The sequence below is a fragment of the Biomphalaria glabrata genome, chromosome 8 (assembly GCF_947242115.1).
Source record: "Biomphalaria glabrata chromosome 8, xgBioGlab47.1, whole genome shotgun sequence".
NCBI classification, from domain to species: Eukaryota; Metazoa; Mollusca; class Gastropoda; family Planorbidae; genus Biomphalaria; species Biomphalaria glabrata.
This window is the reverse complement of record NC_074718.1, coordinates 15,029,685-15,042,879: the sequence shown is the minus strand read 5'-3', so window position 1 is coordinate 15,042,879 and position 13,195 is coordinate 15,029,685. Positions and strand designations below refer to the sequence as shown.

General features: G+C 34.1%; 1 protein-coding gene across 1 annotated transcript; it reads left to right on the top strand.

Moving 5' to 3' along the window:
• Positions 1 to 2,639: 2,639 nt before the first annotated feature.
• On the top strand, positions 2,640 to 8,232 carry LOC106065215 (uncharacterized). The gene is made up of 4 exons (XM_013223992.2): positions 2,640 to 2,850; positions 5,233 to 5,334; positions 6,757 to 6,869; positions 7,817 to 8,232. The coding sequence occupies exons 1-4, from the start codon at positions 2,674 to 2,676 to the stop codon at positions 7,932 to 7,934; spliced, it is 510 nt and encodes a 169-aa protein (XP_013079446.1). The 5' UTR covers positions 2,640 to 2,673; the 3' UTR covers positions 7,935 to 8,232.
• Positions 8,233 to 13,195: the final 4,963 nt, after the last annotated feature.

Sequence of the window (13,195 nt, the reverse complement as noted above, 5' to 3'; positions counted from 1 at the left end):
GAACTCCAAATGGTAGCAGGGGAGGAAAGCATGGGACTCCCGTAGTGCTCTGGTAAGAAACTCTTGTTGAACGTAGTGCCTCATAACTCCCATGGAGTTCAAGTGACCCTTCAGTTATCTCCCCTCAGCTCTTGGACACTCTCGTAAGACATACAATTTCCTTTGCCTGCCCCTTTAATTGAAGCAGGAATATGAAAAACTCTAGTCTGTCATTTGTAAACAAGTTCTCTAAGTCAAATCCATGAAGCAGAAATAACTGTAGTGTCATTTTGATAGCTATCATCCGAACTTTGTCGTCATGGATACCCAGTATTTTGGAGGAATGGCAAAGCATGTAAATGTTGGAGATTTAAAAATACGTTTCTATTTTGCAATCACCTTGAAACGACTACGACTGAGAGTGAATGTGTTAATTTTTGGAATTATTTAAAATAACTTTGAAAAATATTAGTGGTGTCTGCCCTTATTGTGCTCCAATTATGGTAGTATGTTGGACGACATATATCTAGATGCTTCTGAAATATATTGTAGCGTATTAGGCCTATAACTGATTGTTTCATGATAAAACATGAAGCTTTGGCAATGCAAATTAGATATTTACATTATACAATTATAATAATGTAAATTTAGCGAAACCACAGTTATTTATACTTATAAATGAAAATAATTTACTGTTCGGTGTCGCGGCAGTGTGAGGAATTGTAAACAAGGGGTCGCGAGTAAAAAAAAGGTTGAGAACCGTTGTATAACATGTCCCGCAAACCTCGTGCGACGCTCTGCTGTCACAACCTCACTAAGTGTTCGACTCCCAGTTCAGCATATTATTTCCTTGTTTGAGACCCGATTTAACTCCGCCATCTGCTGGTCCCAAGCGCGGGTGAGAAAGGAGGAGCGTTTGGCGTGGGGCTAGGGACCCCACCCTGCAAAACCACAATTGTTACAGAAACGTCAAACTTGATGAGCAATCAGAGGATCTAATAACAATAAGCTTTGTTTTTATTAATATATTATTAGGCAATCCCGCCACCTGCGTAACATTCTTCAAAAGGGGTCTTCGATGGGAAGTTTTTCATTAGTAGAGCCTAATTATCCTTTTCGCATATGACTTTCCCTGAGCAATAGTAAGGTAAAACTTCACTGAAAAGTTTTGAAAATTAAAATGTGAATATTTAAGTTATTTAAGCTTAGCAAAAAATTTTTAAAAAATAAATTATAAGTAAGTAAATAAATAAAATCACATATTGCCCATGACGATGGCATATAGGTAAATGGTAAACTTGTTTACATTTCTTTTGGTTGCCATCTAAAAGCCATCCTGATTCACATTACAAAAGTGGATACCCCACATAGATCTATAGCCTATACACGATTGAAAATGGTGTTCATTTTTTTTATTGTATACAAGGTTACAAAAGACAGTTTGTGTGGAAACACAAACTCAAAATCGGCCCCCGAAGTGGTCCACCCCGGCAGGCTTCAATATTTTCAGAAAGAGCATCCAAATGAAATTATATCAAAGACAAATGAGAGATAAGAATGGAGAAAGAAGGTTAACAGATCTTGTGTAGTGCACCAACGGTCCCACAGATCAAAGGATGAAAGTGAATGTAAAGTTAGATGTGAACCTGGCCTAACTAGTCCCCCTTTTAGACCTTGTGGTCTATACGGCAGATGATGTAAAGTTCATCTGTTTTGTGGCCTATGGTTAACGAGGATGTCATGTAGCCAGCACAACGACCAACCGCCTTTACTTTTCCCCAACTAATGTCAGGTACCCATTAGAGCTGAGTGGACTCAGAGGCGCCCAAAGATTCCAAAGTTGAAAATACCAGTCTTCACCAGGATTCGAACCCGAGACCCCCGGTTTGGAAGCCAAGCGCTTTACCGCTCAGCCACCGCACCTCCCCTGGCCTAACTGATCTGTGTTATAATTGATCTAATTGTTTTGAAAAGGCTCAATCTCTTATTCGAATCCTCAAAAAATATAAAATAATAATAATAATAATGCCGCAATAAATAAAAAGTTCAGGAAAATGGAGTTTATAAGATTACTATTCGTTTTACATTAGGTCTAACTTATAATGCATACTAATTAGCTTTTTCTCTTTAAGAAACTGCTTGCATAACTGATTTTAAAAATGAGATTTTTCGCTTTCAGAGAAAAAAAAAAGTAGCCGTTGCATCAGAACTTTGAATGGTCTAAAATATTGTGATGTGGGATTTTCAATATCTTTTCTTGTTTACGAGATCTAAACGGGACAGACGGACATACATTTCGCACAAAACTAATAGCGTCTTTTCCCCTTTCGGGGGCCGCTAATAAAATAGGTGTTTGTAGTTGTATAGGCCTATATAATTTTAGTTTTTCTGCATATAGATTATAGCTCTATTATCAAAAGTACATAGGTGCCATCCGAATCAATCCACTCAACTAAATTGAGTCTACCACTTTTTTTTTTTAAGGTTTATTTTGCTCGTGTCAAACAAACAAACAAACAATAACTCGATTTCTTTTTTTTTTTTTTTCTAAAGGAAAAAAATAAACAAATTGTGTTAATAGCGAAATGCAGAGAAATCGCTAATCTTTGAACCGGCGTTATTTGGCTATTTTTTCCTAAACAAAAACCTGGCAGGGTTACCGAGTCCTGTCTTTTCTAACACGGTACCGAACGCATGGTAGCTACGCTTCTATCGGTTCTCTCAACATTTTATAAAAAAATGACCGATCCAAAACAAGAGCGTACTTTTATCGCCGTTAAGCCCGACGGAGTACAGAGAGGCTTGATTGGTGAAATTATCAAACGATTTGAAGCTAGAGGTTATAAAATGGTCGCTGGAAAATTAATTTGGGTAAGTCACAATGAGTGACTGCCTGGCTGTCGCCGTGGCCTAATCGTAGCCATGGCCATGGCATGATGATGATATTGATAATCCATGAGCCGTGACATACAAGTCGAGGAATGTTCAAAGTGTCTAGATTTTGATTTCATAGCTGGGCTTAAATTGCTTGTTACATTTTAAGATTTGCAGTCTAGATCTGCTCTTAGTTTTCTAGATAGATCTAGATCTAAATTTATTAAATGATCACGGCGACGTTAATGAAATCACCTTAATTTGGCATTCGTTACTGGTGAAGGCTGAAGTTGAAAACTGAAGGTCACTGGGTAGATCTAGATCTAGAGTCTCTTCTCTAGACTAGATCTACATCTATTATTATTATTAAATTAGATCTTCAATCTTTACATCTAGACTATCTGGACTGGAATGATCACTAAGAATCTAGAATCTAGTGGCATTGCTTTCATTAACACCTGCAAGGAGAGGTCATATCATATGATTTTATGATATATATATATATTAATAATAATTAATATACTTTAATTAGTTAGACTCATATATTATATGATATAATTTAAATAATAATTAGTCTTAACTCTAATCTAGATTATTCATTAGTCTAATCTAGATCTATAGTATTAATTAGTATATATATTTATTTTATATATTCTTTATTTTTTTCTGTAAAATCATTTTCTTGACTACAACTCAACTCATCAGATTTCATAGATCTAGAATCTAATATTATAATACTAAGGTCTATATTTTCTAGACTAGTCTAGAGTCTCTTGATCTAGAACCTAGATCACTAGATCTTATAGTTATATTTATATAGTTTTATAGAATACATTTATGATTTACACAGATTTTTAGCTACTGGCTAGTCGGCGTGAGCTTAAGACTTAAGACAATATAAATATTAAATAAGAAGCAATATTTGACCCTAGCCTAGTGCTAATGTAATGCCAGTATAGCCTAGTAAGGCTAGTATACTAAGTAATCATAGGTTTAGACTGATTCTAATAGTAAATACTATGGTATCACATGTAAAATCCTAGAACACATAATATGTAGCAACATCATAAACCACTTAGACAAACATAATGTCCTCACACCATACCAACATGGCTTTAGGAAATATAGATCATGTGAAACACAACTAATAGGACTAATTGATGATTTTTCAAAAGGTTTAGATAATAGTGAACAAATAGATGCTATCTTACTAGATTTTTCTAAGGCTTTTGACAAATTTCACCACCATAGTTTGCTTAAAAAATTAAAATATTTCGGCATTAATGGTCCACTGCATCAGTGGATTAAAGACTTTCTGATAGGGAGAGAACAAACTGTAATAATAAATGGTTCTAAATCAACACCGATAACAGTAAACTCAGGTGTACCTCAAGGAACAGTCTTGGGTCCACTACTATTTTTAATTTACATAAATGATTTACCAAATTGCATTACTTCAGGAACAAAAGTCAGATTATTTGCATAATATATAGAACAATAAAAACAACACAAGACACAGATATTTTACAAAGAGAATTAGATGAATTACAGAAATGGGAATCAAACAAAGCATTAGGATTTATTAAAAGAAATTTCTATAAATCAAATAAGAAAATAAAACTAAAATGTTATTTAACCTTGGTTAGGCCAATAATAGAATATGCATCCTCTGTTTGGGACCTCTCAACTCAAGAAAACATTAAGAAACTAGAACAGACAGAAAATAGAGCAGTGCGATTCATAACAAACGAATATTCACATTTGACTAGAGTAACACCTTTAGTAAAATCACTAAATTTAGAAAGCCTTCAGGACAGAAGGCTCAAAAGTAAAGTAGCAATAATACATAAAACACTGAACCATAATCTTCAAATACAAAAACAAAATTTAATAAAATACTCTGAAAGACACACAGATAAAGGCACATTCCTCGTCCCATATGCTAGGACAAATTTGTACAAATACTCCTTCCCTAGTGCTATTAGAGCATGGAATGGGTTGCCTGAGCTAGCCAGGAAAACCAGTGACTTGGCAGAATTTAAATCATTGGTTAATATGCATGACTAAATGTATGACGCGTAGGACGTAATCATCTTCTTTTTTGAAGTAACGTCTGTATTATATAAGATAAGATAAGATAGGTATAAGTATAAGTTATATAAGCAAAGGCTACCAGTTATAGATTAATATAGATGCATACTGTTTTTAAACTTTTTCTTCTTCATCACTCTACATTACTTATCCAGTCAGGTTGGATATAAAAAATGTCTTCTGTATAGATGATCTCTTGTTTCAATGTCATTGTTTTAGTTTTATAATTATATTTATTAAGTCAATAGAGACTAACTTTAATCTGTTGATTCATTATTTTTTGTACAGGCACCTAAAGATTTATTGAAGAACCATTATAAAGACCTAGCAGACAAACCTTTTTACAATGGTTTAGTTGAGTACATGAGTTCGGGACCAGTCTTTGCCATGGTGAGGTTTAATTAAAGGGAAACTCCGATAGTTTTTCAAATTTGAGTTATTGACTTATTTAAATTCTGCGTAAAAAGTTGTAATAGTAAACATTATATCATTTTTTATTTAAATGCTCAGAAAATTTTATATTTAATAAATTAGACAGAAAATTCTTCACGCCCCCCAAAAAAACGGGGTTCTGCAAGATTTTGTTTTAAGTTATTTCATGCGTCACTTCCCTAAACAATACTGAAAGAGAAACTTGATTTAACCAATCGTATGGCTTCATTCTTACAGTAGCTGTTAGGCTTAGTGACGGCCTAGTCCAGAGCTATGATACAGTTATGTATGTAAACATGTATAGATAGATCCAAAAGCATTAGGATAACCAACTCGAGAAAAAAAAGTAATATTTTCATCTAAGCCTCTCCCTATCCCAAGAAGTAAATAGATTGTGTGTCTGAATGATTTGAACAAGCTGGTCAGTGTAAGGCTAGTCGAGACTACTTGTAGTCGGTCATGACAAGACAACCAAGCGATAGTGTGTGTTAGTGGTCTGGCAAGAAAATACACACTGCCGTGGTTAGTCAAGCGTGTAAATCTACTTTTAATACGCATTTTTTCTTTGCTTACAAGATCCTAGATCTATCTGCGTAGACAAAGATATATTTCTTTTACGAGAATGTAAACTTTGCTGTATGGTCTCCTGTTATACAATAAGTCAATAGATTAAAACACCTTTGTGACGTCACATAGAAACCCAGTGAAAGTCTGACTTTTGGATGCGCAGGAAAATTACGTCGTAAAAACATCAATTACTAAGTTATTATTTCAAATATAAAAAAAAGAAGAATATATTCATTATCTGTAAATCAAAACACATATTACATCAAAAATTGTCAAAACCATCGGAGTTTCCCTTTAAGTCAACAATTTTTAGCTATAAAGTAGTATAAATCAAAGATATTTTTTTTTTCATATTGATATTTAACATTTATAAGCTGATCATTACTGACCACTTTTATGTTCTAAATGTTTTTAGAGAGATTTCTCCAGTATTGTTAATATGTATGATAAAAATGTAATCGTTATTTAGTTAATTTAGTTGTTTAGTTATTAGCATTACTGGACATGAAATTTAAAGCATAGTTTAAGAGTTGTAAAAAATACAGGTTGCATATAATTGTTTTAAAATATTACTAGGACCATCTCATTAGTGATTACTATGAATTTAGCATATGATTTATTCATTTTTAAATTTTAAAAAAGTCTAGGGTATTTGTAGAAAGTATTGTGATAATATTTTGTTAGGCACAGTAGGTGTAAGAATTTTATTTCAAATCCTATCTGCTGTTTGGAATTCATATGTACTGGTATTTGCTACATTGTATAGATCATGCCTTAACAGATTCTTTATCTTGATGAATCTATTTTGAACAGGTATGGGAAGGCAAAGAAGTGGTGAAGATGGGAAGACAAATGCTTGGTGCTACAAATCCTCTTGCATCTATGCCAGGCACAATCCGTGGTGACTTTGGAATTGATGTTGGGCGGTAATGATCAATTTTTTAAAATATTTTTAGATATAGTATGTTTTATCAGATTTAAGAGGCAGAGGGCTTTGCTTCTGAGCGGATCGGTGTGAAGGTTGGGATTTTTTAGGTCATCTCTAGAACAGCTTCATATGGTTGGAATTGTGCTGACCACAGCTATCATGAAATTAAATGAGCATTGCATTAATTAGTAGCCTACTTGGCAATAATTGCTTAATATCTTTTATCTATCATGTCTAGAATGACAGTCTCATCTACATTGATATTGATATGAAATTTTACTTTGAGATCTGTATTATGTTGGCATTGTTGCCATTTGCTATTTCCTTAACTCTTTCCCTCCTAACTGACAAGACCAACATTTATTTAAACCCATAAAATTTAATTAATTTTTGGCTTTATAAACGTTAATTTGTGTCATTATAAAAAGAGCACTTACTCCAACCATTATTTCCTTATTTTACAGCTGAAACATTACTATTCACATTAAAATCATATTCAATTCAACCAAACACATTAGCCAAATATGTTATAATTTTTGTTGGCTAGCTAAAAAAACATACTTTAAAAAAAATCATTAACATCCATGTCAACTTAGAGTGGTTAGTATGTCGGCTTGAGGAGGCATGAGCCATAAGTTCGAATTCAGACTGTTTTTTTATTATTATTATTATTATTTGTATAAGTGAGGTTACTCTTCCTTTTTCTCTCTCCCCCCAACTGGTCCAGATAACTGATGGATCATAACATATTCAGAAAGCTAAAAGCATGAAATAGCGCTCAGCAAAAACAATTGGTAAAAAATATTTCTAGTTGCACAGATTGATTGTTGTTGATCTAGATCTATTACAAATCTAATTACATGACTGATCCAAAGTAATTGATACAATTACAATTCATATAAGTTTTTTTCAGTATTTTAAATTTTTCATTTTTACTTCTTACAGAAACATCTGTCATGGTAGTGATGCAGTAGAAACAGCCAGGAGAGAAATTGCCTTATGGTTCAAAGAAGAGGAACTCAGTGATTATGAGTTTGCCAACAAATCATGGATCTATGAATAACTGAATTGTAAATTTAGTTTTGAGTTGTTGTCCCTCCACAGTGACTAATATACATTAGTTTATTAATTTATTGACCCACTAACATCTAGTTTCATAAAAAATTGAATGTGTCACATAACTAAAGGAACAAGTTCACGTCTGCTCAAATTTCTTGGCTTGCTTAATTTACAAAAAGCATGGTCTTGAATATTTTATTTTTTGGTCCTTCAATAATTTAAACTTTAAATGTCATACAGTTTTCTTTTTTATTTGTCTGTACAATTTGAATTCGGTCCAATAAAGAGGTTTATGGTTTCCAGTAGAATTGATATTAAATTATTGTGATTTGTTGTACAATAAACATTCATCAAAATATAGTACAAGTCATTGATCGATACGACTTGCTGTCTGTACTTCATAATTATTTTTTGTTGCTAATAGCTTTTCAGTTAAATTCATTACAAGGCATAAGTGTATGAATGAATGTGTAACACTCTGGCCACCAATTAATGTGACACATGTTTATCAATGTGTGGAATGCTGGCCACCAATTCATGTAATGTATGTGTCCAAAGACAACTGCTACCGGTACTGAAAATGTGTCCTCTCATCCCAAAAGCGACTCCTACTGACTAAAAGTGAAGTCATTCTTACTTCCGAGGTTTGTCTTTTCACCCTCTTGACCCAGGTGAATGAATAACAGTTGTCAATCAAGACTGCTGAGAATGGATGTTTAGGAATTGCCGGTACGCTAAAGCAGGGGTGGGCAAATTATGGCCTGCGGGCCACATGCGGCCCGCCGACACCTACAGTATATACATGCAAATACATTAAAAATAATATCTATGTAATGTTATAAAAAGTTTCAAGTAAACAAAGATTATGCTTATTAACTATACATCAATGCACTCAATTCAAAACACAATCTCAGGCCAGTATTTATTCAATGCTTTGATGAACTGTGTTGGGTAGGGTTGGAACAAGATGGCAAGTGTAACAACTGATGGAGCTCGACCTTTGACTGAGAAAGAAAGCTTTTATTTTTTTTTTTTAATAAAAAATATCCCAACCATAAACTCTAAACATGGAAGTTTGCACAAATCTGCATAAAATTTCAACTTATCGTTATTAACATATTACTGATCTGAAGCCTCCAACATGTAAAATGAAGAACGAAGAGGAAGAAGAACAGATGTAACATGTGTACCCAAATTGTGTGAACAGCAGAAAAGTTTTTTTGAAGTACAGCTTCTGGCACCCATAAGACTCTCGTGAAAGTACTGACTGGAACTTCTCTTGGCTTGGAGTTATTTCCTCTGGAGCTGAATCATCTTCTGCACTAAATAGTGAGCTGATAGTATTGAGAACTGGCTCTTGACGTCTTAAAATTTTCTTTTATAAATTGCACAATTAAGGAATCTAAATAATACTTTTAATAATTTCACTAGAAATAGTTTCACCTTTCAGCAAATGTAGAAATGGGAATGCCTTGTTTGAAAAGATTTAACAAATGTATTTACATTTCATATGCAAATAACCCATTGCAATAGCAATCATGAAAAATATGAATAGTCAATGTCCTTCAAGTAACATAATTTCTTCCATGAGATTTTATATTCTTCTCATTTGCCCTGCCCATGCTAAGCTAGCGGATACATTATTTATTAATATTTTGTTCATAAAACGAAACTACCCATGGTCATCACACTTTGTTCTAATTAGATTGATAATATTATGTTATGTTCTCAATACCATTAGCTCATCATTTAGTACATTAGGTACAACTGTATATTTGTGGAGATATTGTGGTATAAAAAGATAACAGCAATTATTTTAAAAAAATCGTAAAATTGTTTCAAAAATTGCTAACACTTGTAATTCCTTTACATGGAGTGTGGGAAAAAAAGAAACTCGAATATAATACAGTGTAAATATGAATTAAAAAAAAACAACTCTACACAGCTAGAGTATCTTTCTAAGTTGTGTGTATAAATATATATATGTTTGTGTGCAGCCCGCAATTCCCAAAATTTTTGGTAATGCGGCCCTCGATACAAAAAGGTTGCCCACCCCTGCGCTATAGGATACTTTCAGACATGAAGTTCACCAAGTTACCCAACAGCTTGGGATAGTTAAGTTAAATATGTACCGGTACCATAACATTTCAACAGAAAGTTAGTATTAAGCTTAAAACTTATGGATTCTTTACAACTCATTGTCATCTACTAAATAATAGCACGTTGCATTACTGGACATAAAATCAACAACCAATATTTGCAGTTCACAGAAAATGCTTTCAACACTGTATTTTAAAAAATCTTAAGGAATTAAGTGCGTACATAACCTCTAGTTTCCACTAGCCCGGTGGAGACCAAACTCTTTATTTACATGAGGTCAACAAACTTCACCCTGTGCAAATGTGTTATTTCCCCCTTGGTATGGTTAGGGCCGCCGCGACCTGTTATGCATTACACGTAAACGACCAAACATTACCGGTATTCCAAGGTTACCTTTTTTAAATTTAAAAAAAAATGTAAGGGGTACTTATTTTATATACGTAAATCTAATTATTCCATTAACGTTGAAAAACGAAATTGGTACTGATACATACAAATTATTTTGGGATTTGTTTTATTGTTACATAGCATAATTTGGGTATAATATGTTAAATCGAATCAACATCGTGATTAAATTGTTAGAACACACTAAATTTTATCAGCATTTCATTGGAAAAGTTATAACTATTGTATGGATCTAAGAAAAAAAATAGCAAAAAAAAAAAAAACAAGATTACAAAAGGAGTTTATGTTGTCACACAAACTCAGAGGCGGCCCCGTCGGAGTCTGATAGCTGTCGGATCCGCCTATTTGTCTAATGACCTTCAAATTCTAGCACTGGATACCATTAATGCCTTCAAGCCCAGTGCTATTTTTGCATATACTGATGGGTCGGCATTGATAGATTCTGGAAGAGCAGGCTATGGAGAAGTGATTCCCAAAGTGGTCTATATAGATCCCAAGGGGTCTACAAAAGTGAAAAAATAAATTGGGGGTCTACGATAATATCATTTCATTTGTGGCTTTAATTTTATTTTCACTCCCATTAATGTAATTATTCCATACACTAATATATAATGTGTCCATGAATAAATCCTTTAAATATTTATACTGCTATTCAAACGAAAAATTGTTGTATTTAATTTCAATACTTATTTAAATATATTAATTATGTTTAACAAAAAGAAATGTAGATTGTACACCGTTGATTATTTAAAATTGGGATTCATTCCTTCCTTGTCAAACAAGCGATTGCTAAGTGCCTTTTTATGACGATATGAAACAAATTACGCTGGAGGATAATTTGAGACGATGCCACACTGATAAAAAGATAAAACTTTCAAAAAGATTAAGTTCAGAATAGACCAACAAAATCTCTCTTCGACATCATATTGAGAAGATGATGGTTTGTAAACGTCTTACAGTATCTCTTTACTTATATAGCCAAATACGGACAACACTATTGATTTTGTCTGCCGCTGAAGTAGTTTTAGAAACTTGTTTTACACAAACCTACACCTGATATTAAACGAATTTCTTTAAGCAACAATACACTTCAAGGGCAAATCGGTGGTATAAGTTATAACATTAAAAGCTTCTTATGTAACTCTTTGCAAACGACTTATACAGTTTGGGACAAGCGGTCTAGCAGGATGTTTGCTGCTGGCTCCTTATTTTTCCTCAGGGTTGTCTCACAAAACCTTTCCCATGATTGGATATAGCTGCAAGGCAGCAGAGGTTTGAATTCGGTTATCCTTCTGCAAAGTGGGTAACAAGCCAAGGCTAATGATTCCCGCTTGTCCAAAGCTTACTGGTTTTGGCGCTAGTTACTCCCCTTCGCCTCTTCTGTTAGTGAAAAACAATTCTGCTGACCATATATTTGAGCCACACAATTCTGCTGACCATATATTTGAGCCACATGTGAAAGATCAAGAAATACAAGAGAAACTGCTCTTTGTGAAAACGTTTACAATAATACCTAAAGCAAATTAATTTATTAATATTGAATATTTCAAGGACTACTTCATAGAACAACAAATTCTTATATGAAACATAATTTCCGTAGCAACGGATGATGAGCCTACAAATAAAAAACATTTCCAGTGTGTTTGATGATTACAGATATATATATATTTTGTTATTTTAATTGGTTTAAATTTAAATTTTATCAATAAAAATGACATCTGTATAACTTCAAATGTAGCTTTAAATTACTTTTTCACTCTAAGACTCACTACAGTTAGAAATTAGTTGTAAAAAATGTTGATGAATTTGCAAAAATGCAATACAATTTAAGCAGGGGGTCTACCGAAAATCAGAAACCATGGCAAGGGGTCTACGAGACAAAAAAGTTTGGGAACCACTGCGGAGCCTAATTCGACTTTCTTGGCTCTTACTCAGTAAAAAATCTTTGGACCATGTGGTAGTGTTTGCAGCTTTGATGGGAGACCTTGGCAGTCTGTGAAGCCTTAAAGTTCATTGGCTCTCAACTCGGCGAGGGACATTTGAGGCAACACATTGTTGTGGTCACTGACTCAAAATCTGTACTACAGGCTTTGCAAAGCCCTGGACCATGGCCCCCCAATATCGACACTGTCTTCATGGCTTCACACAACATAAAGCAGCGTTATGGCACCCCTGTAATAATGCAGTGGGTACCGAGTCACATAGGTGTGACTGGCAACACTATTGCAGACTCCTTAGCCCACCAAAGAGGACAAATTCCACCCACTGAACAGGCTGTAAGTTTTCATCGTGCTCTGGCTATAATTAAAAAAAAAAAAAAAAACAGAAATGGAAAAGTGGGTTGAGTGCCGGGACAAGTCCTAAAAAGCCAGTGGAGTCTGGGAGCCCACGAGGCGCCCTGACCGCAATTCCCCGTGGTGGAGGCTGTCCAGCAAGCTATTATAGCACAGTGCAGGACAGGCCACTGTCCTGTTGGCTCATATTTCTCACGGCTATGGCCAAATTTAGATTCACATTGCCCCCGCTGTGTATGCACTACTTTACGAGCCATACCTGTAGCGTAGTCATACAGTAGGCCAATAACATAAAAATTCTATTTCCTAAATAGATCACGCTCAATAGCAAGAATTACCAAATGTTTCAAATGTATAACTCATGCCACCGACGTGTCATTGAACTGGAGATTTGCTTTAAGCAATTATTTTAATAATATCAGATGTAGAATTATGTAAAACAATGTTTACAACCACAACGGCTGGT